Genomic DNA, 24,071 nt, shown 5'->3' with positions numbered 1-24,071 from the left:
TCCTCTTCCCATGAGTTCTTCCCCCATGACAAAGTTAAACGGTGAGTCTAAGGCTCAAAATGAAAGGAATTGTGTAACATTACTTGAGGTAAGTTCAAACTAACCAAGTTTGTGTAACACCTGCTTTGCTTTGCACATAGAACTGTTTCTTTGTACTTCTTGCATTCAGTTTTAACCACAACCGCGGCAGGTGAATCAGCAAAAGGAGTCCGCAGAATTCAAGAGCTCGCTTTTAGCTTTCGTGCTTCCTCCTAGGCAGGCGTAGTCGAGGCTGGGCTTCTGGATCCTCTGAAAGCAGGCACAGAATTTGAGGTAATCCAGTGCGTGTTATTGCTCAGAGAGGTTGGAGTCTCCCTCGCTGGAGAATTGAATCCTCATCTGGATTCAATCCTGTGCCATGTGCTCTAGGATGACCCTGCTTGAGCAAGGAGGTTGGACCAGATGACCCACTGTGGTCCCTTCCAACCTGACCCAGTCTGTGATTCTGTGTGGGGCTAACATTCACATGGCAGAACTTTCCCATTTGTCCAAAATACTTTTGAGAAGTGTCTCATACGCTGGTGAGTGTGAGATTAGGAATCTCAGTCTCAGAGGCATGTTTTGGAGCAAAAGGATGGAATTTGCTTAGGGCATGAGAAGAAGAGGATGTAAGGATGATATATAGACACACAAATATACAAAAGATATTGTGATGAGAGATGCTATTTATTGTCTCAAGCCAGTTCATATTCAAAATAGTATGGAAACAGGATATCTTTGGCAAGTTAGAATACTTGGATTGTTAAAAATTAAATGAAAATGAAACAATGATAGAATTATCAGAACTTAAGTAGTGGTGCAAGTTTTAGAAAATTGATTTTTCTGCGGCCAATAAAGATTAGATGAGAGAAAATAAATGTAGGAAGTTGCTTAAATTAGGTACAAAAAGTATGATCAAGACAGTATTTATTTTGCTTTTTTTCCTCCAGTTTTCTTCAGAATTGTGTTCTGCACAACATGCTGCTTCATTCATGTTGAAGTTAAGGCAAATGAGGTAATGAGTTGCTTTCATTTTTGCAATGAAGAACTTTCCTTTTAATATCTTCTGAAGTAAGCTTTTAACTTGCTATAAAAAATATACTGTAGATTCTCAGAGATAAAACTGTCAAAAGAACACAACTGTTAACTGCTCCCTATCTGGTCTTAATTTATAAGGCCATAAGCAGTGAGTGTATTTGCCCTCTGCTAAATGCAAATGAATAACATCTTTCAGAGGAAAGAAGAAAGAAGAAAGAAAGCTGATGGACTAAACTGCTATAGGATAAACATTCCATTGCACTTGAGTTTCTAGTTGGCAGTGACTCTCCTGGCATAGTGTACATCCCCTGTATCCTTATGAATCCAACTAATAGATACAGAACTCTTAAATTAAGAGTCTCAATGATTTTGTTGTCCATTTGTTACTGTCATTTCTCGAAGACATTTCTGGCTTAGACTTGGTTAGTCTCATTTCTGATATCTTCAATATTCTAAAACCCTACAGAAAACCAGAGTAACTAGCAGTTGCTCATTTTGTGAATAATAGCATTAAGCTGTAGAAGGTGGTTCCAGTAAAGAAGAAACTGTTTTCCTTTGACTCTGAGGTTGAAACATCTGTCTAGAAATAGTCTGAATTTAAATGCTCCTCTGATACACCCAGAATACTGAACAATGAATGCTTAAAGTATGTGAGCGATTAATGCTTACTTGGTTCTGTGTGACACTACAGACACCCTTTAAAAAGGACACAACATGAATAGAAATGTTGGACCGGAAGGTTTTTTTTTGGAATCTGCAGGCTGTGAGTCATCTTTTGATTTCTGTGCTTCAAGGGATCACAGGTGATAGCAACTGGAGTCTGTGGTAGGTTCTGCTGCACAGGCCGTGCTACCTGGCAGAATGTTACTGTTTGTGAAACGCAAGTAAAGAGAGTAAAAATCTTCTAGTGAGGAGAAACCTTCTGCCTTCTGGTTTACCTGTGAGGCTTCAGAAGAAAAACAAAGATAACATTAAATCAACTAAGCCTTTAGTGGCAAGAGACCATAGTGTTTCAAATTATTCCTACCATTCACCTTGTGATTTGTCCATGTTCTAAACATCTTGCCAAAAAACAGGTGATGAGTCACTTCTGACTCATCTCTCCAGATCAGCAGAACCCTTTGCACCTCGAATGAGATCAAAATATTTTCATTTAAATTGCATATAAAACAAAAACTAAGGCTCAGCTTAAAATGCAAGTATTACACCAAAAATCCAGAGGATAACATTGACATTACTTACTGCACGTGGGGAGCAGACTGTAGACTTTGTCCCCTGTGCCAGTTAGATGTGAAAACTTGCTCCTATATGTAGTCATTCAAATGGACTTGTTTTGCCTCTTTTTCTTTTGTCATGACATTCATCCTACTAGAATTTATTAATCTCTCTGGTATTGCCAATTTATCTGACTCATATTAACTAAGCTTTCTCTCAGGCAAAGAAGAGAATGAAGAAGCCCTCCTATTTATCTTTGAGAATGGATTTTGTAATCATTTTGTTCTATTCATCATAAATAAGTCATGACCAAAATACTGTTTTAGATGTCACACCCCAGGAAAAATATCTGTCCATTAGACAGATTGCAGAATTCCAGTACAGACCAGGGAGACTGATGACATGGTCTAAAGAGAAGGAGAAATATAAAATTAATTAAAGAGAACTTTTCACTGTCTAGAGAAAATGAGACTCAAGTGAGATACTCTAAGGTTACTTAATAAGACTGCTTCAAAGAGTAATCAGAATAATGCTTTTGGTGTTAATAGTATTTAGGAAAAGAAGTAACAGCTTTATATTGCAAGGTTCAACATGGTTAATTTTCTAAGGATCGAGAGGGCTGTGACTCACTGAAATAGATTGTCTTGGACTATTAAGGAAGTCTTTGAAAGTAAAAAAGAAGTCTGAAAGATAGCTTTTAGAAAAACACATTAGTGGATCAGATGAGTAAACTGCATAACTCACTGAGATCCTTTCTGGACCTATTTTTTAAATGCTAGGACTAGAGATGAGATCTGATATGGATCACCTGAAATACCAATACAAAATTGTGCACAGCTATAGAAAACAGCCAAATAATAACATTATTTGTTATGTATTGATCCTCTATTTCAGTGAATATTAAAATCTTTTAATTTACTGATTTATTAATTTAACTGGTAATGCATCTCCCAGCAGAAACAATCTTTTTATTTGCTGAGGGAGAGAGCTAGAATCCTCTTGAAAAAACAGAAAAGGTTTGAACCTCGGCCAAAGCTAAGAATCGGTCTAGTTGTTAACTTCTGAATAAATGGAGATGCAGTAGCCAAAATGATTATCTAAAGTTAGTTTGCTAAAGCTAATCATATTTTAAATATTTGTCAAGCCATATGAGCCTTTCTAGATCTTAAGAAAGTGCAGACTTAAGACATTGGGAGTGTTGGACACTTTTGAAGATGATGTAATTCATATACTTACAAAAAGAATTAGTTTAAGTGATTGGGGATTTTTAGATAATTTTTAGTGTTTAGCACTAAGTTTTATTCCCATCAACAATGAATTATTCTTACAGTCTCTTTTCAAATTTATAATCATGACATTCATTATGACACAAAGAGCTTGAATATTCTATAGATTATACCTACAATTTACGATTAAGTAAATCCAGTATTGGTATGTTGCATTTCCCTCTATACTGTGGCAGTTTAGACCATACATTCTTTGGGAGAGAAATGGTATGTCTTTACACAATGTAAAATAAAATGGAACAATATCTGAAAATGCCTTGAAGGGGCTTTAAAAACCAATTTTCATATGTCCAAAAAAACCCAATTAAATTAACCTCCTAAGCTACATAGGCATAGTACCTATAGTACTATGTCCAGGAAAAAGTAGGCTTAAAAATTCTGCTGTGGTGCATGGTCAGCATAATTATTATTTTAAGTGGGCTTATTGTACAAGTTGAAGAGAACAGAAAATGGCATTTGGACTTTTTAAACAGCGATGCGTGTGGAGAAAGGAAACTTAATTACCTGAGAATAACTGGAATTCCTTAAAATGTTTCATCCACAGTGATTCTGTTACGTACCTTTCATTCCTTATTGTTATGAAATCCTACCTGGATTACCTTTATTAGTGAAGGACCTGAACAATGAGGTCTTGTTTTGGTGAAGGTATAAGTCTCCATGGGGCATACAGTGTGGTTCCTGTTGTCTAGATGGTAAGGGTGGGCCTAATGTAGTTAAGAATCCAAACAAATGAACTTTAACATAAAAATTCATCTTTTTAATGTGTAATATTTTTTCATGCCTCTGATAAACCATAAAAGATTTCTTTTAAGTTTTTTAGAATGAGCGTAGAAAAGGAAGTCAGCATTTAAACAAAGCAGCAGAATAAATAGTAAATTTATTCTGTTTTCTGGTAAATTGCTATAGGCCGGTCTATATCACATGTAAAATTTTAGGCAAGCAGCCATCTGCTGCAGTAACAGTAAGCTATTGGATTAGATTGCATATTCCTGATATGCTCCATTATTTTAATGAGTTTAATCTATTTGGAATGTTACTTATTCAGAAGAATGTAACAAACGTAATATCTCCTGAAGTCTGGCAGTCTTCCGAAGGAATGACCACTCCGGGTATGGGTTCTGTCTAATTCTAATGTCATCGAGGTAGTTGACAGCCTTCAAAAAATACCTAAAGGGATAATCTAGAAATGGGAGAATCTGCTGATCCTCAATTTATATTGTTATGAAAGGACAGAGTAAGGCATAATATTTCCAGAATGGGTAGTTTGATTGGATCTTGATTAGACAGTGGGTTTGAATTGTGAGGCCCAGTACAAAAAAACCACCTTGGCCATGTAGCTGGTATGAAAATGCATGTCTGTATCTTCACAGAGCAATTTATATTGAGAGCTGACCTTTCCAACTCTTATTGAACAGTCCCCTGTACTTGGCTTGTTATCTTGTATATTCATCATTCCATCTCTCTTGATCAAAGTTAAGTTCTGGTGTCTTCACCAGTATGATTTCCTCCCCTTACCACCCTGCATTTATCGTGAATCCTTATGTTTTCCCATTTGATGCATTGTTGCAAAAATCACAACATTTTATTTTCACTGCTTTTTCGAAGTGATTTGACTATTTTTCATTGTGTTTCTCTCTGAGCTTGCTACTTTTCTTGTGAAAGTGCTATCTTCGTGACAACATAATCTGCCTCATCTACTGCTCCTTGCACAAACCCTTAGACTTAATTCAGGCTAAAGAATGCAGATTCGTTGTTATTTTCAGTATTCGGACAGCCTGAAATGGAATTAGATTCAGAATCTAATTGTGTAGCAGAAAAACACACTAAATCAAGAAAAGACCTGCTTGCTACATGAGCTCAGGCTGCTTTAGCACTTGAATAGTTAGCAGGGGCTTGGAGTTCAGAAAGAATAGGACATTTTATAAGCTGGTGATTGAGATAGGAGGGACTACTGTAAAATCATGTCGTTAATTAGATGCAAATTAGAACCACAGCACAGAAGAAAGCTCTAATAACTAATTTTAAAGTTTCGGTAACAATCCAGGATTAACTATCCTCACTGCTAGTTGTATACCTGGTTCTGCATTTGAAGGTGTTCAAAGTATTCACCTCATTCCTAGTTCAAAGATATTTCATCTTGACTTCTATTTATGTTCTTGTCTACTTACTGAAGAGATAATTTATCAACTTTTTGGACTCAAGTCACAGTCACGTGTTTGGTAAACCAAGCAAATGAAATATCTTGAATGTGTCACTATCCAGTGTGTTGTACTGTACATTTCTGTGTATATTCTGGTGTATATTCTGGAGCATGTTCGGTCACCCAACTGATCCAAACATTTTATAACAGTGCCAGTGTGTCCCCAAGTCTGAAGTGGAAGGGTATTAGCTTGGACTTGGTGCTGCCCTGGTATGATCACATACTATTTGGTCAATTTAAAAGTCAGTAGAAGTACCTTGCAATAATCCATAATATATTGCACAGGTATATTCTTAGTGATTTTTATGGCTTTACAGGAACACTACTGATTTATTTTTTTTTTAATCCTCCTTCAGCTATAGACAACAGAACAAGGCTCAGTATTCAAGGAATGCTTGTGCCAGCACCAAATACTTATACAGCTTCCACAACTGTCAGTGGTTGGACTCAATGATCTTAAAGGTATTTTCCAAGCTAAATGATTCTATGATTCTATCCTCATTCAGTATTCCATAAACAAAAGATCTTTTGGCTGAACAGTTAAAGTTCATGTTTAACTAACAACCCACCATGAATCCCAAGCTCTTTCAGAATTACAGCTTTTAATATAGATGTCCCTCATCCCATGCCTGTTTTCTATGTCATTGGCTCATACACATATGCATTTATATTTGGACATGCCCAAAAAGGCCAGAGTCCAGAAGAAAAGGCCTTCCTTCTGTTGATATTGGATCTGGCCCACAGGGAGTCAAAAACATACTCTGTGAAATGAATGGATTGCAGTATGAGCGTATGAAATGAATATCTCACCTTTTTCACTGCTAGGTGCTGTGCTGATATCCTACCTACCAGAATCCTTGTTGAACATGATCTGAAAAGATATGAGCTCACCTTAAGCATCCTCATGCCAAGTTGCCTTGTTTGTCCTTGGCACACTGAGTAACTGGAGGTTTGGACCAGCCAGTAAAAAATTATTTTGAATGACATGTCTGTTCTCTCAACATACAGAGAATCTACATGGAATCTGTTTCTCTCCATGAGGTGACAACTATTCCTAACAAAACATCTGAAAATTTACCAGCTGTTGTCCAGCCATCTGCAGGCTAAAGATGGCATTGCCGTGGATCTCCAGGGCTGTTTAAGCAAGATCCCTTGGCTGATGCCAGATCATGGTTCCACATAACCTAAATCATATTGGATTACAATCACTTTGCTCTCTTTTAAGATTTCTAGGGCTCCTGAGCACCACATTTCCCTTTACCCATGACACAGTGACTGCTTCCAGTTCTAAACTACCATCATGAATTCAAAGAGGTAACTCTGAAAAAAAAAACAACAACAAGGAAAAAAAGACAAAAAATAAAAACTAAGGGAAATAAAACATAGGAAAATGGTAAAACAAAGAGCACAATAAATGACATTAGTATGCAAAAAATGAGGAGTCACAACTTAAATGTCTAGAAATCTTTTTGATCAGTATCTGGACACATTGTTTTAATCCAAAACGTTAGGACACTTAAGGCCAGACAAAAAAAACCTGCTGTTTAATGCTTTTTCTCATCCTTAAATTCTACAGCAGAAAAAGACATACTGGTTAATATATCAACCTTTAATCCCAAAACAATGTTAAATAGCAGCCAGCTGCTATCTATGCTAGATATTTCAGCCTTTGAAAGCTCACCAGAAAATTCTGAACATCTGGCTGGCTACTGATATTCATTACTAATGAATGTTGATAAAATAGAGAAATTCCAGAGGACTGGAAAATACTATTCTTATGTCAGTATTACAAATTATTAAATTGGATCATTAGGATAATTCTAAGTCAGAGAGAAAATAATGAAAAAGTTGATACAGAATAAATGTGTAGATATAACTAAAACTGATAAAAATTTATAGAATGTATTTGATTACTTAAACGAGACCATAAGTTGGCAGATAATGGTAAAAGTTTGGATTGATATTCTGAGGCTTTTAAAAGGCATTTTGATTTAGAAACCAGAACGACATATAATCAATACAGTTCTCATTAAATGGATTAAAGACTAGTCAGGAGTTAGATCTCAAAATACCTCAGCAAAAGAGAATTATAACTGTCCAGCTGCATTTTGAGCATAGGCCCCTGAAAGAACTTGTTCTTGATGTTTTTTAATCCTCCCCTCACTTCAAGGGGCAATATTTCAATCATGTTTTAACCAAAGGATTGCCTGGAGTTCTTGCAACCCAGAAGGCAAGACTAGATACTGACAAAACTCTGGCTGTCTGATTTAAGAGCACAGGGTCGGGTATAAAAAGAATTAACATGAGTCCAGAACCGTAGCTTGAACTCTTTGATGTTGCTTCATACTGAAGGCACCCCAGTTCAATAGATTCCACAATTTTTACTTTTGCATTTCACAAGCACCCAATTTATGCAGGTATCCAGGAATGCCTCAGTCATGACTCCTAAGCCCCACTGTTTGCCAGTGTCTTAGGAGTGGTTTATTCATGGTTTTCATGGTGTGCCCAGTGCAGAGCAATCAGACTTGCGTTCTTCCTCTCTTTTTTGAGTCTTAAATCTTCTCTGTGAAAGGCAGTTAATTATTCAGCAAGTGGAGTAGGCTGCCCACCCTCTTCAGAGCATGAGGAATAAGAATATGAGCTGCTCACTGTGGGACATGTGGGTGTGACTACCCTCAGATGAGTAAATTAATCTGGACCTGCTGCATCTGAAGTCAATAGGCTACTATGTAAGTGAGCTGGTATTAGCTCTGATTCTTCTCTTTTGCTGTTTCAAAGGAAAGGAAATATTTCTGAAAACATCAGGTCAGCAGAAAAACACCAACTCCTGACTTTCAACTTTCCTGCAGCTCCAAGTTGAAGCATTATTTGTATAAAACCCGAGGTCTAACACTCAGCCTTGTCCTCAAATAGCTGCTTGCTCAGCACGTTTTGTTCTGAACCTTGTTCTGAGGTCCTCTCTCCCCACATGGCAGGGACCAAACACGCCATATTTAGAGTATCAGGTTCTCCTGTAGGGTCTGCAGGCACAAATCTTTTATCTACCATTAACCTCAAAGGAGTAGCTGTCAAGAATAGAAAAAGAAGCTGGCAGAAGTCAAGAGTAGCTCCTATGCCTAATATTTGTGCTTAAAATGCAATTAAGGTGTTTCTCTCCATCCTATTCCAACCTCTCTCCCCAAAAACTCTCTGGTCAGAATGATGAGCAGCTTATTTTCTTTACTCATAGGATAGTTACATGTGACTGGTAACATAAACACTGCTTTTTTTCAGACTATTTAAGCAGAGATTAATCATTACATAGTGCTTCGTGTGGGAAGGCAATGGAGGACATGTGTCTGGAAATGCAACATACTGGCATAAAGTTCCTGTAATTGTCAGGAGTATGGCAATAATTGAATACTTTGCGTACTTGGCTAAATCAGAAGGAAGTCATAAAAGATCCTGAAAGTGAATTCAGTTATCTGATTCACTAGAAAACTATGACCACCCAGGAATATAGAGCAAGGAGAAAGAAGGATTAAAATGCTTTAATAAACAATCTGTCAAGGCTGGAAAAGATAGTTTATTCTTGGTTACAGAAATTTAAATAGATGTATTTTAAACCTTTTTAGCTATGAAAACTTAAAGAAGAATTATAAAGAACAGCTTAGTTGGAATAATGTAAATGAGATTTCCATGGATGAATTCAAGTAGAAACATTTTGAACCATATTCTCCATGCTTATAAAAATATCCTCTCAAAGTAAAATGATTTGCTAAGTAATTAAATATATAAAAACCATACCAGAAGTTAAGATTTAAAATAGACCCGTGTAGTGAAAACATCAGTTTTACACAGGATGTGTTCCACACTTTTTTCTGTCAAAACCAAATAAAAAGAAATTATTTATTTGTGCATAAACAGCCAGAATTTATCTGCAAGTCCTTTAAGTTGGCTTTCTGGCATGAACATGTTTCGAAATATAAGGCAAAGTGGATCTTGAGCTGCAGCTTGGAGCATTGTGCTCCACCTGACAATCCTGACCCTTCTCTTCACCGTCTCTCCGCGCAGATGAGGTAAGGCTGTGGTTGTAATGTCATTCCTAATCTTGGTTTGAGGTCTGGAATGACGCCATGAGGGAAATGCAGGTGAAATCGTTGTAGTAATGAAGTAAAAAACAGGAACATTTCCATCCGAGCTAGCTGTTCTCCAAGACAATGTCTTCTTCCTGGATTGAAAAGAAGGTTTTAAAAACACTTTAAATGTCTGCAGTTGTATTTTCACTCTTACTATGAATAAGAATGATAATTTCTGTGTTCTAAGAGGAGCTGTACAAACTTGCTGGTAGTATTGTGTAAGAAGGATAGTGATAATTTACAATAAGAAACAGATTTTAGAGAATTTGTTGCTCTCACCTCACAAATGCCACTGAAACGAATTGTCAAATTTATTTAGATATATTTATTAGCTACTTTTTCTTGTCTTGAAATACCAATCTAGACAGAAGATGCTTTAAAAAATTATACTGTTAATTTCAGCCTTTTCCCCTTACTATTTTATTAATTACATCTACTTCCAGTCATTATTAACTGGCAATTATTATAACTTTTTAAGGTGTATTTTTGTTAGTTTATATATAATAATGAGCTCACCTATATAAAAGATATTATGCCAAAATTTGTGATCTCCAGATTGCATTATATTGAATATCTTTAAAATCTGTTTCATCAGAACAGAGGATATCATTCTGTCCCTTTATTGCCATCACCTCTATGTTATACATTTCTAGATTTACGAAAAGGAACAGTGGAAGGAAGCACTCTTACCTAGTGAAAAAGGAATAAATGCATCTTTCTTGACAAACTGCCCACTGCTGTCCAAAAACCTCTCAGGAAAAAACACTTCTGGATTGCTCCAGTATTTTTCATCAAAGTGAACGGAGTAGAGGTTTGTAATGACTGTGGTGCCTTCAGGAATTGAGTAACCACGCACAACAGTATCTTTGGAAGTTGCATGAAAAATCCCGAGTGGAACTATGTTACAGAACCTCAGAACCTCATGTAGAACAGCCTCAGTGTATGGCATCTTGCATTTCTCTTCGAAGGTGGGCATTTTGTTTGGGCCAATGACTAGGTCGACCTCTTTTTGAACTTGGCCTGTTAGGAACAGCAATAAAAGCTGATGTTTATTGTGCAATAGCCTTTACATTTTAATTTAAACTAAAATATATACTTTTAAAAGACTACCGAAACATGAAGTATCTTATACAAAATATAGTAGCTTACAAACTTTTAAATTTAGACTCTATTTCTTGTCCAGCTAGTAGCAATTATTCCTAGCATATATACCACTACTCTTCATTTAGAATGTAATTATTCTCAGTAAAATCGTGTTTTAATATAGTTTTCTTTTCTTGTGTATATTTTTATTTCTGGAGCTCTTCAAAACTAAAGAAACAAGCAAAAGGATGTAAAAGATAAAGTACATTAAATACTTGAGTGAACACAGCCACTTGAACTTCCCCTTCTTTAACTCTGCTATGATTCTTTAGAATTGTCAGAGTGTAAAATCATTCACTCTAGAACCTAAAATATCTGAAAAAACACAGTGAGAATTAACGGGTACAGGAGCCAGAATTTAACTGAAAAGGAACAAATTCAACTAGAGATGAAAAGCAGCTTAGTGAAAGCACACTTGTGATGTAGTGGTGTGTCAGTGCATATTGTAATAGTTGGACAAAGAAATTCTAAAGAAATGAAAAATAACAGTAATTTTTATTTTTATCCAGATGAACTGTTTTTAAATCCAAATTCAGAAACTCATTGTATTGCAAGATCTGAGATCAGATTATTTTAGGTGAGTGAATCTCTACAAAATCGGTCAGTGCATAGCAGACACAAAACTACAAAGTTTTCTTGATACTGAGAAACAGTATCTTGGTCAGATGCTAATTGAGAAGAAATAAGGATGTTCTTGTTTTAAGATATGAATGTTGTTTGTGAGCCAGGAGAGACTGGTTAGAAGCTTTGATTTAAATGGACCTTTTTGCATTTGGGCTTTTCATGTAATATAAAGCATAAACATATCCTATTTCCTAATTATTACCCTTAATACAGATTTAACTAAAACATGGATCATGTAAGTACCTATAAAATCAGATTTTTTTTTTTAATTTTACTAAATGTTTTTATTTTTTGTAGATTTTCCTATTATACTGTGTAAAGCATATAAATTAATTGGTGGAACTCAGACATATGAAAAGCAATATTTCTTTTTTAAAAAACTCATTTATAACATCTGGAATGTGCTGACTGGTTATAAATGGCAATCTTAGTTTTAAGCTTCCACAAAAAAAATTTTGGCTGAACTGATTGAGCTGAAGCTACATATTTCTCTTAAGCATGTCCCTCAAATTCTTTAAAATTAGTATCTCAAATCCCATTAAATCTTGTTTTTACCTAGGCTAGAAGAAAGCTTTCCCATTTTTAAAAATCTTTAATCAGTTCATTCAGTTAATTCATCAACTAACTTAAATAGCTGAATAAATGAAAGTAAGAAAATATGTAAGAGGTTATGGCTCTCTGGAGATATTTGAATAAACTTTGGTTCTACTTGCTTAGCCAGATATTTTAACCAGCTAAGTGAATATGGGACTTAAAATAATGATAACAGTAGCAACAACAGAGCTTTGGCATCAACTTCTTTATTTAGGCTGAATGATTTGTACTGTTTATAGCATGCCAGGCCTTAACACATAATACCATCATATTTTCACTTTCTTTTTTTCCAAGTAAAGCTGTATTTACTTTAAAAGTAAATATAAAATTTGATCTCCAATTTTAGAATTGGGCATTTTATGCCCCCAGAATTAAATTAAAAATTATTCTAGCTGAGAAAATCAGAATGTATAGAGTCAAGCACATACTACCATAAGAACAAAGTCTAATTTTTCATACATAAAGATACCTGATTCCTATGCAGAACTTGAGAGCTCAAAAGCCTTATAGCTACAGGTAGTGCTATTGTCCCCACTCTGAAATGATGATGAAATTGATGTTAGAGCAATGATTTTTGGTCAAAGTATCAGCAGTAACTGTCCAAGTTATCTTGGCTGCTCTTCCTCCAAATACTGGAAGTCCCTAATTGAACCAAGCACTGCTAAGGTTTTGACAGGAAAAGTGAAGTGGAGGCAGTGAAATTAGAGACATGACTGTTCACTTCTAAAATCCAAACTTCTGCACAAAATGTTTGGGCTGACATTCAGACACCTATTGCTGTCTTACTTCAGAGTGAATGTAACACATCTTCTTTGTTTTCAAATGCCATTTCTGTTCTTTCAGAAGTATGAATATGAATGTCTATAACGTGTAAATTTATTGTGAACTGAGGCACTTAAGATAAAAAGAAATAGTACCTAAACTAACTACAACCTGATTTACATTTTTGCTGATGTTTGTATATTTTTAATTTAGTTTATTACTTTCATATTTAATTGCATTTTCTTATTATTTATTAACAGCACAGGTTAGTATATCTGCCAACAACAGACCATGCATCACAACACTAAATTTAAATATATTGAAAATACTTAAAAATATTAAAGCTTCATAAAAATGTATTCACAAAATAATATGTTAAAATTTTGTCATGACACTTGACTTTTGATATCCTCTTCATCTGCATATAAAACAAACTTTTCACCTCTGTCCATAGTATGTTTGGTAAATGATACAATAGAATAATATACACAAACCTTCTTTTTGGCAATGACTATGGATCACTGCACGACTTTGAAAAGGCATATTAAATTTGCAATAAGAAAGGGTATCAGTTCCTCAAAATATCAAATTTCTTACCTTGAATGTTTGGATAAAGAGCCATAAATAACACTGCCCATCTTAAAACATTTGTTGTGGTTTCTGTTCCAGCTATGATGAGCTCTCCAACAGAGAAAATTAAATTTTCTCTTGAATATGTAGATTCTGGATCATTTTCATTGCAATCCATCTCATCTAAATATGCATCTACAAAATGTCGAGGTGATTGAGGCTTCCTATTTTCAGAGACACGTTCAATGAGATCATGAAGAAAGTCATAAACTTCAGCTGCATTTCTAAACAGCTGCTGGTGTTTCCCAAATGGCAAGATACCAATCCAAGGAAAAGCATTATATAAAAATACAGAAGCACTAGCAGCTAATTCAATGTTTTCACTAAAAATCTCAATCATGTGCTGAAATTCAGTATCTTCGTAAGTAAAACGTTCTCCAAAAATAATCAAATTAGTAATGTTTGAAACAGCATTTGTTATCAAGTGCTTAAGATCAAACGGTCTGCCTTTGTATGTATCAATGGCATCAAGAAAAAACACAGATTCTTCTGAAATTTTGTGTTCAAAGGACCTTTGACCATATCCAAAAGTTCGAAAGGTATTTACAGCTAATTTGCGATGTTCTGTCCATCCTCTGCCATATTTACTGTTCAGTAAGCCTGAAAAAATATTTTGACACGTATTTTATGCAACGCTTAATTTCTTTTCCCCCATAAGATAATAAAATCATTTAACAAGACAAAAAGAGAGACAAAAAAAATTTCAGACATCTTTCTATGGAACATAGTCCAAGACTGACAGTCCTTTCCAAGTAAAACTGTTTAAGAAGCATCAAATATTTTATGAAAGGAGACTAAGCAGAGAAAATGGCTAAAGCCAATGTTTCATGTGATTATGTCCATCTATTGGACAAAAATTACATTATTATACAGAAGACATTAGCACTCACCTCCCATGTTTGTCAGCTTCTTAAACAAGGGAAGAGACGGCCTATCGGCAAAGATTTCACTTTGATGAACGAGGCATTCTTTCACTGCATCATAGCCATTCAGTACAACAGCAGATATACCTCCGAGGTCAAGACTGAAGATCTTTGGGGGAAAAAAAGAATAAAAATTGTAAAATGCTATTACCACCAAATCCTAAGAACAAATAATGAGAACAAGCAATGAAAAGGTGAAACAACACTAAACAATGCAAAATACTTGAATAACTTTCAGTAGGGCATACAGGTAACCAGAGGTGGTACAGTTGTGGCACTACAGTAGAGTCTGTTGTGAGATAACTTGCTCTGTTAAAAGATAAAGCAAAATACTCCACATTACATTCTGTGCTTTGCTGTGCACCCACAGCAACCAGCTCTCCAAAGTAGGGACTGGGATACTTTCACAGTCATCAAAAAAATGTGAATTTGGTACAAAAATGCATATTTTTCAGAAAAAAAATGTTCTTTCTCCTAGCATTAGTAGATATAAGTAGGTATTAGTAGAAGTATATATTTATCTAATAATATTATGTTATATACTTTATATATAAAATTTTTTAGTAAGCACTAAAGTACATGTATTGTCTACTTTCTTAATTTGCTGAGACCATTTCCACAAGAGGGAGAAAAGCTCTATTACTGTATCTGCTTCTCTTCCCTGCCTGAGTCAAGGTAAATTCCAACAGCTTAATTTGGTTAAGGGCAGTATGGCCGAAATTCCTATCGCAGACTCCCAACATGTCACTTAAGAATGGCAGACACTGAAGTGGTGTCAGTTGAGAGAACAACCAGGCTGCTCTCAGTCCTTTCTGCGTCTGAACCCGGACACCAGCTTACTTTGCACAGGCTCCCAAAGAACCAGCAGTGAGAGCCATCAGGAGAGCCAACAACTGACAGCACAGCCCAGCTGGGCCCATCTCCTGTTTCCACAAGTGGTTATCATTAGATGCTTTGGAAAAAGATGCAATACAGCCTGCAGAAGGTATAAACTTCTGCAGGATAAACAAAATAAAAATCTTAACCTAAGTTTTAAAAACTGTAACCGACGCTAAACTCAAGATTGAAATCTTATGTCCCTTTCCATACTTTCCTTAGCGTTATAAATCTGTATTTTTACCTATATAAATCTCTGTGTTTTTCTTCATCTCAAAGCTGTTGACCTCCACAATAAGAAATTATATTAGTCTAAATACACATTCTGCGACAACTGGGTTGTCACCAAAAGGGTTGTCAGGCACTGACTGGAACAGGCTGCTCAGGAAAGTGGTGGAGTCACAATCCCTAGAGGTATTTAAAAGCTGTGTAGATGCAGCATTTGGGGTCACAGTTTAGTGGTGGACTTCATGTGAGGTTAATGGTTGGACTCAATGATCTCAAGGGTCTTTTTCAACCTAAATGATTCTAGAGTCTGTGACTATTTTATTTTAGCAACCTTGACATTTTCACTGTTATAATGGCTCTTCTTTTCTGTGTGTCAAGAACACATTCCCAAGAGATTTCTGTATACCATTTGTGAGTTTTGTGTACTTTGATCTAGCTTATTTATCTTTATTCCTATGTCATACATAACTTAAAAAAAAAATTCTCTTATTGTATTTTTCCAGAGCACCCCAAATAGGCCGTTTTCAAGTTCCTCAAAATTCTTCAGGATCTTTTCTGACAGCAACTAGAACTACATACAGCATTCCAGGCAAGTAGAAAGCTTACTTTATTTGATGGCACGTTTTTCTTCCCATTTCCATTCTGCTTGTCCTAGTATTTTGCTTGAAACACATTTACTTTTTTTTCCTACTGCCAAAACACATGCCTGCTTTTCCCCTTTAGATCTAGTTTGGAGTTAAATTTTATGATGCTTGTAAGAATACACTGCTGATGAAAAGAAAAACCTGATCTGTAAGAAAGTACAAAAAGAAAATAAATCCACTCTTACATAGTAACACTAAGGGACTGTAAGTATCCCAAATACATCACTGAAGGTACATTGAAAGTACACTGGAGGTACTTTGAAGGAAGATGTTTTCAGTGAAAATGTTGCCTTATCCCAGTGCCTGCTCTTTCAGTGTTGTAATTTTGTTAATTTCAAGCCCAGGACTTGTGGATATGAAACAAGGGAGTTATTGCCATTTACAGGACACCAGTTTAAGCATTACACTCCCCCCCAAAAAAAAGAACTAAGAGCAGGAGCCTAAGGAGGGAGCTGCGGCAGGAGAGATAGGTGGAAATCCTTCCCGTTTGCCGCGGGCCTGTCCCGGTTCCTACGGGACGGGTCCCGATCCCGTTCCCGGCTCCCGTTCCCCGGCGGGGCGCTCCGCCCCCCGCGCCGCTGCCCCCGCCCCGGGGACACCACACCGAGAGTCGCTCGGGGCCGCTCCGGGACAGCTCCGGGGCACGTCCCTCCCGGCTGCTCCTCCCCGGGTTCCGCCGCCTGCAGCGAAGCCCGCCCCGCCCCATCCCGCCCCTCTCCCGCTCCGGGGGCCCCGAGGAGGAGGCGGCGGGAGCGGCGGTACCTGCCCGTGGATCTGGCTCTGCCGCCGCATGTAGACGTGCGGCTGCTCCGCGCCCAGCGCGGGGATGTTGCCGAGGAGCGGCAGCCCCGCGGGGCCGGGCGGGAAGCCGGGCGGCCGCCGCTGCTTCAGCAGCTGCCGCACCACCAGCGTGAGCAGCAGCGCCAGCGCCGCCGCCAGCGGCAGGAGCCAGGAGCCGCCGCCCGCTGCTGAGCCCGGGCGGTGCCCCGGGTCCGCCGCCGCCGCCCGCATCGGCCCGAGCCGCCGCTTCCTCCTGCACCGCCCCCGGCCCCGCGCATTGGCCCGCGGGGGCTCCGCCCGCCACGTCAGGCGGGTTCTGCCTTTTTTTTTTTGGTAACTCCCCCTTTTCCTTTTTTTTTTTTTTTTTTTTCCTGGAATAATAATAAACCCAGCGCTGGCTGACTGTGCGCTCTACACGCTGACCCTTTGGCAACCGAGAAAAGTAGCCGGCAATTCTTCGCTCCTCGTTAAAGACTCTGTGGAACCTAAAATCCCCGGTTTTGAGAAGTCTTTTCCCAGAGCCCCTTCGGGTCTGCGGAGCCTTGAGCCAATAAATCCCTCTGTAATTCCCACTGGCAGATCTTTACCTTGCGGATTTCCTATAGTAGGTGGGTGGGTGGCAACTCCATATGTCGTGCCTGTGGTTCCCTGTGCTGTGCAGCCTGTCCGCGGGTCACTGGCCCAGCCGCCAGCGGTGCGGGAGAGCTGCAGCGGAAAAGGGCCTGGTGTGCCTGTGCTCACAGGCAGCTCAGCACGGAGGAGAATGTCCCCAGTGTGTGACCGAGCCGCAAGGAGATCATATACTTTACTTAACGTGTAAGGGTTATTGTTATTCAGTGGGATGATCCCTCAGCAAAAGGGCGCGAGTTGCAGAAGAGATGGAGATTCAGAAGGCAATTCTGCTGTGCCATGTGACATTCCTGCTAAAACACTTCATAAACAAACCCAGATTTGTTTCCACTTGCACTGGTTTTGCTAGTCCGTTACTACTGTTTTACAAGCAATTTTAGGCATAACAGAAGCATTCCTGGTCTGTTAAAATTTCTATGTCACATTTTTCCAACTTGAGATGTCATTTTTGTTGAATTCAGCTTAGTATCTCTACATAGATTCTTAAGAACGTTCATAAGATCTAAACTGACAAAGAATTTATCAGTTATGGAACCTGGCTGTGGTTACATACTTTATGATCTAAGCATCAAATGCCTAACTAACTCTCAGTAAGTTTCTGTGATAGGACATTCTGCTTCAAACATGGTGGTACTGACCTGAGAGCACATGGAACAAAAGCAAATGTTGCACAGAAGGCAGGTGGCCAACAACTCAAACGCAGCAAAGAACGTTTCTTTGGGAGTACAGAGAGGAGGTAAGAGCTGTGTGTACAACAGGGGAATAGGGATGGAAGCTGGAAAGTGACAAAGTATAGCTCTTTGGCTGGAAAACCATCTGCAAGGGATCTATCAGGCTTCATGGCAATCAAAGTGGCCATCTGGGTGCTTGCTGGATACATCATGGAGCTATGGAGTGTAGAAAGAGAAGAGGATTCAGAGAATGGAATTGTTCGCATTAGCCCAGGTTGGACAGGTTGAAAAGGACGGACAGATGTCCCATGTTACAGTAACTTTTAATGAAGGCAAGTGCAATGATGCTGTCCTGGTTTTTCTCAGCTGGATTTGATGCCTGTGTGTCGTCATGCCCTGAAGGCTGGTTGGGCTGGTTGGTTGCACCAGGGTCTGTGCCAGTTTCCATGGGTCAACAGAGAAAGAAACTCTGACTTTCAGGTGAGAAAGAATAATTCACAACGTACAGACAATTATACAGAATTAACTTACAAGATGAAATTGCAGTTGATTATAGTGAGCGTAGAAACATTAATATGGCACGTACATTGTGCAGTTTATATGGTGAATGGTGTGGTGTACATGCATATGGTTGTTATTGCAGTCTCAGTTAGAAGGATGTAAACCATTATGTACCTAAACTTCCGTCTTTGATAAAAAGAGCTTGGTACTTTTGTCCCCTCATCCTCCCTCGATAAGATGACACTTGAATAGTTCTTAAGGTATCTGAGAAAACACAGAAAGAGGTACTATTGCTTTGGTTGATTTTTACTGCCTATCTTCAATGTTCTGTTATTTCAGTGACTAATACCCAGTGTTTTAGATGATCATGATTACCACTGCATCTGTAGAAGAAAAGAAAGGAAAGGTGATTGACAGTTTTGGCAGCAAGCATTTTGAAGGGGAAACCAGGAAAAAAGACCCAAGAAGAGGGGGGGAAAAGATACAGAAGGAAAGTTGAAATATTTGACTAAAAAGGAAAGAATAGACTTGTGTGGGGAAAAAAAGGCAACAATATTTGACAATTAAGCAGAGGAGAGAACAGTCAAAACTGACTTTACCATGGTTTTGAGTCTCGATGACAGAGAAGAAATGGTGATGTTATCCACTGTAACAGAGGAAGAGAAAGTGAAGAGTGTGACTGCAGAGCAATAAAATCTATTTTGGTCAAGCCAAATGCTAAAAGGGGGTGAATCAACCCAGACTAAAGATCCGAGAACCTCTAAAGGATACATGATTAAATGGAGGTAAAAGGATCAGCATGGACAAATATGACTGAAAGTTGTCAAAAGTAAGTGATAAATAAACCCTTGTGGACAGATGAAATCACTTAAGAATGCAGGTTTAGGGATGCAAGACTCCAATGGCTGTCCAAGGGCAGGATTCCTTGCCAGTTTCTGATTGATCTTTTTTTTTTTTCTTTCATTCATTCATTCCTTCAGAAGTGTGTGGGCAGCTTGTGCTGAATTGCTTCTTTGGGAACGTTTTACTCATCTTAATCATGGATGATCAAATAAGCAAACTCATAGGATGAATAAAGGTTTTTTTATTTCAATTATAAAAATGATGGCTGAGTAAAGAAACCCATTAAAGCATGTATCTTTATTAAATTCTAAAACATTGTAGTCATCAAGTTTTACAATTACTTTGCATTGGAAATTCTGTAAGTAGAAGTTGGAGACAATTAAGTAACAGGAAATGATTGTGTTCCTGTCCTCTCAAGAAAAGCAGAAAACAATTATTTGGCTTCTTATTCTTTGACTACACATATATAGCTTTGACTTTTGAAGAAACATACTGACAGGTGTGGCTGTTCTTTCAGTACAATACAAAGATCCTGATGATTATTACACTTGGGAGAAAAATTAAGTGGTTTCCAAGTTCCATTAAATACCTCACAAACTTATGTTTAGCTACAGTTTGAAACAGTCTTCAGATTTTTTTATTCTTTGATGTTGACATTGTTGCTGCATTCTAGGAAACAAGGTAAACCTTTATCAGGTAAAAGTGTTTCCATTCCTATAGTAATGTCTCTTGTGCAGTGAAATCATGACAATCTTTATAAAATATTATGCAGGAAAACAACTTCTCTATAGCCATAACAGTAAAGGTTTTACTCCTTTCTTTTGAGGGTGGAGGGGCAGGGAAAAGAAAGAGATCTGTACAAATGCGTGTAAAACAGGCATGCTTCTCATGGAAGAAATTAATTTCGTAAGCCCACTGACGAGTTTAGAGTCGTGTGCAGATGTTATCTATTACACTCACAAAGCTCTTTTTAACCCATGTCATCATGCTGAATGATCACCTTATATGTTACAATTACCTCCTGAGCTAAGCCTGATAGTCTCGTGTAACTATTGGTTCCCAGAAACTCTGCTTTAAGTAGAGTAGCAAATATTATGTTGTAATAACATTTGCCTTCACGTACTATTTATCAGCACTGAGAGAAATCTTTTTAAGTCCCAAATTTAGCTGAAGGCACAGGCCTTGCACAGGTTCCTTTTTTAAAGAGTCAATTAAACAGCCAGGTGAGAAACAAGTGCACTCATTCCTGCTCATATGGAGGGCTCTACTGGAAATATCAGGATGTGTAGCTGTAGTACCTAACAATGCCAGGACAACTGCGTGGTTCTGGAAGGGACTGAGGAAAATATGTTTACATACACACACACACAATGGCTTCATCAGACCTCAGTACTGCAAGACAAAGAATGAAATGATGACACAAGATCTTCCACTCTTCTTATATCCTGTAAAGAATAAGCAGGGATTAACTTGAGCATTTAAGACACAGTTTCTCACCATACTTTTGCTGACATGCTCTGATGATATACAAGATAGTATAGTAGTTGTGCAAGCAATCAAATCAAAGTTTTATAACTCTACTATTGCTTAACAAGGTTAGGTTTCTGTTTTGAGGCTGTTTGTTCAACTCTTGTTTTCCCTGCAGAGTGCGTAAAACTGAAGTGGAAATAGGTGCTGATTTTGAAATATTTTTGGAGTGAGCTTTTCCTCTGTAGTTCCTCGATACTACCCTGGTAATGCTGCAAGTCAGACCCTGGCTCTGTTTGTTGAGCTGCTAGGGGTTCTCCTTGTCAGCCCACTGGAAGTGCAGCCTGGAACAGAACTAGGTCTGGCCAGAGCATGGATGACTTTTGCCAGTTGTCAGAGGGTGGGAGCATCTTGCCAGGTGTCATGAGAGAGGGTTGGAGCCTCTGTGAACCTGCTCCAAAACTGAGCTGTGGCAATGCAGGACAGAAGATGACGCAGTCATAGCCAGCTTCCTTGTGGTCTGCCCCTTCTGCCTTGCCAAGCAAACTTCAGCATAGGACAGTGTAGCCCAGTTGGTTTTAAAAAATTTTTTTCACACTGGGTTTTGAATATATAGAGGGAAATTGCTGCAAAACCTAGAGAACTTTTTTTTGCAAGGTAGGAATGTTTCAATGAGATTAAACCAATGCCACGGTGATCTTCTGTTTAAAATGTCTTTCATAAATCAGTCTAGAAGCTTTTCTAAGGCATTTTGGAGGAAAATTTTTTTCCAGAGTGATTAATAGATTTTTCAGTAATTAGCTCAACAGCAGTTCCACGTTCTCAAAAGTAGGCACTGAAGCAGCCCAAATTCAGATTTAATGTCCATTAAAATGGAAACACTTTAGTGTTGGGTTTTATATCAGTGTTCAAGTTCTCAGGAAAGTACTTTTATAAAAAAGAATATTTCATTTTTGGGCCAATTCAAACCAAACTACAAGATGGATAGGTAAAATATTATTTGTGTGGATAAGCTTGATGTTAGCTTATGCTAAATCTGAATATGGCTTTTCAGAGATTATGAGAGCAGGATTAAGCAAAGAATTTAAACAATTAGGGATGCAAGCTTTGCAAAAGCAATTGCATACAAAAGTTTGGATGATCAGTAGTGTTATGTTTCAGAATTTAAGCCAGTCTCTAGTTATTAAAATTACAGTATCACAGAATTTGGAGGTGAAAGATATGAAGAGAGCACATGTTGCCGATTATGTTCCTTCCCCAGAGCATCTCACCTATATGTGTCATTCCTGACAGATGTTAGAGTAACATGCCATAAAACCCTCCACTGAAAGACATGTCATAACTACAATGCAGCCTATTCTTGCATGCCATTATTCTCAGTGGTAGAAAGTACTTTTAATGTGTGGTATCTTCTTTTTTGCCTTTTAAGACTATATATATATATATAAAATAGAGTACCAGATTGTAGATTGTTATTGCTTCATGGCAAGTATTTATATTTTTGTTATTACATTTCTCTGTAGTCTTTCCTTCTGTTAACCGTTTCCCCAATCTTTTAGTTTGTTTCCCTAAATCATGTTATGGGATTTCTGATAATTTTTACTGGCATTTTTCTGGACTTTCTCCGAATTGCCCAAGACTTTTGAGGTATGGCATGCTGTCCCAATTGGAGTACACTAGCAGATCTAGATCTTATCAGCAACAAGAAGAGTGTAAGGATTACCTCATGAGCCTTAAAAAAGATATTCCTTCTAATATACAGCTTGCTTTTACAGCAGCATAACGTTGTTAACTCTGGCTTAGCTTATTTAATTTTCTGCAGAACAGGTTGCAATGAAGTGTTAGAATGGTAGCTCAGCAGGGCTCACTTTGCCCCATGGGGCTTATAGAGTCTTCTTAGGTGGCAATGTTTGCTGACGGTTCATGGAGACAGAATCCTGAATTAGAAAGACCAGGCATCCACCAGAAAGTCAGATAAATAACTCCCTGGCTTCTCTTTGTAAAGAAAGACCATGTGATTTTTAAAGATGGCTTTATCATGAATTATCCCTATCTACAAAAGCTTAATTAGGTGATATGAAGCACAAACTTAGAGCAGAAACCTGAATCATGAATCATGCTCATCTCCCTTGTGAAGAACTTACTGGGTCTGTAGATTGTGGCATCACCAGAGTCTACCCTCTCCTTTCTGTAAAGTCTGCTTTTCTCTGCTATGAACCATTATTGGGAATGGACGTTTTATCTCATCTCTGCAGCTCACAGTCTTGTCTTTCTTTAAGAATTGTATTTTATGATTGAACAAAAATTGCAACAGAATAGATAAATGTGTTAATTTTTTTTAACAGCATGTCAGCTGGTAACATTTAAGAACTTCACTGCAGTGTCTGTGGCTTGTTGACATAATGGCAATATTTACAGTAGATGAAATGGCCACACTTTCAAATGCATTGGTTGAATTATATCAAAGAGTATAATATTGTAAGAAGTTGCATCTAGTGTAGAGAAAGTCACTTTAAAATAACCCAGGTTTTTCTTATTCTCCACAAATTTAAACAAATTTATTTGAAAAAGAAATTCCTTTTACTTGGAGCTGTGGGTTGCATTAGATAATCTGATTTCTTAAAATAATAAAAAAAATCTAGTAATTCTGTAGCTCTTCATTTCATCTGTTTTAACTTATACCCATTGATTATTTTACCTGATATATTATCAGGCACTGAAGAAAGCAGAACAAGTTCTTCGGAACAGATTGCCTCAGTAAATGTCTTACTTTCCTAGTGCAATACTGCAAAATACCCCTCTCTGCTAGTTTTTCCATGAATACTTAACTTCTAGTTTTGGATTTATCAAGCAACAGCAGACCATTATTCTGTAAAAATC

The 24,071-nt window shown here is 37.7% G+C and overlaps 1 protein-coding gene across 1 annotated transcript; it reads right to left on the bottom strand.

Moving 5' to 3' along the window:
• Positions 1-8,045: 8,045 nt before the first annotated feature.
• On the bottom strand, positions 8,046-17,310 carry LOC108493351 (vitamin D 25-hydroxylase). The gene is made up of 5 exons (XM_017806651.1): positions 17,062-17,310; positions 14,519-14,660; positions 13,596-14,228; positions 10,566-10,895; positions 8,046-9,967 (listed from the first exon to the last, which is right to left on the bottom strand). Exons 1-5 carry the CDS (start codon positions 17,308-17,310, stop codon positions 9,792-9,794), a joined length of 1,530 nt encoding a protein of 509 aa, XP_017662140.1. The 3' UTR covers positions 8,046-9,791.
• Between the last annotated feature and the right edge of the window lie 6,761 nt (positions 17,311-24,071).

This window comes from Lepidothrix coronata, unplaced genomic scaffold (genome assembly GCF_001604755.1).
Source record: "Lepidothrix coronata isolate B3197 unplaced genomic scaffold, Lepidothrix_coronata-1.0 Scaffold1, whole genome shotgun sequence".
NCBI classification, from domain to species: domain Eukaryota; kingdom Metazoa; phylum Chordata; class Aves; order Passeriformes; family Pipridae; genus Lepidothrix; species Lepidothrix coronata.
The sequence above is the reverse complement of the archived record's forward strand: the minus strand, read 5'-3'. Positions and strand labels throughout refer to the sequence as shown.

Bases quoted from the DNA above. Each gene is read 5' to 3' on its own strand.
- LOC108493351 (XM_017806651.1), bottom strand. From the start codon at position 17,310: ATGCGGGCGGCGGCGGCGGACCCGGGGCACCGCCCGGGCTCAGCAGCG. The intron at 14,661-17,061 runs GTACCGCCGCTC...TTTCCCCCAAAG, and splicing joins AGAGCCAGATCCACGGGCAG to ATCTTCAGTCTTGACCTCGG. The intron at 14,229-14,518 runs GTGAGTGCTAAT...ATATTTTTTCAG, and splicing joins GAAGCTGACAAACATGGGAG to GCTTACTGAACAGTAAATAT.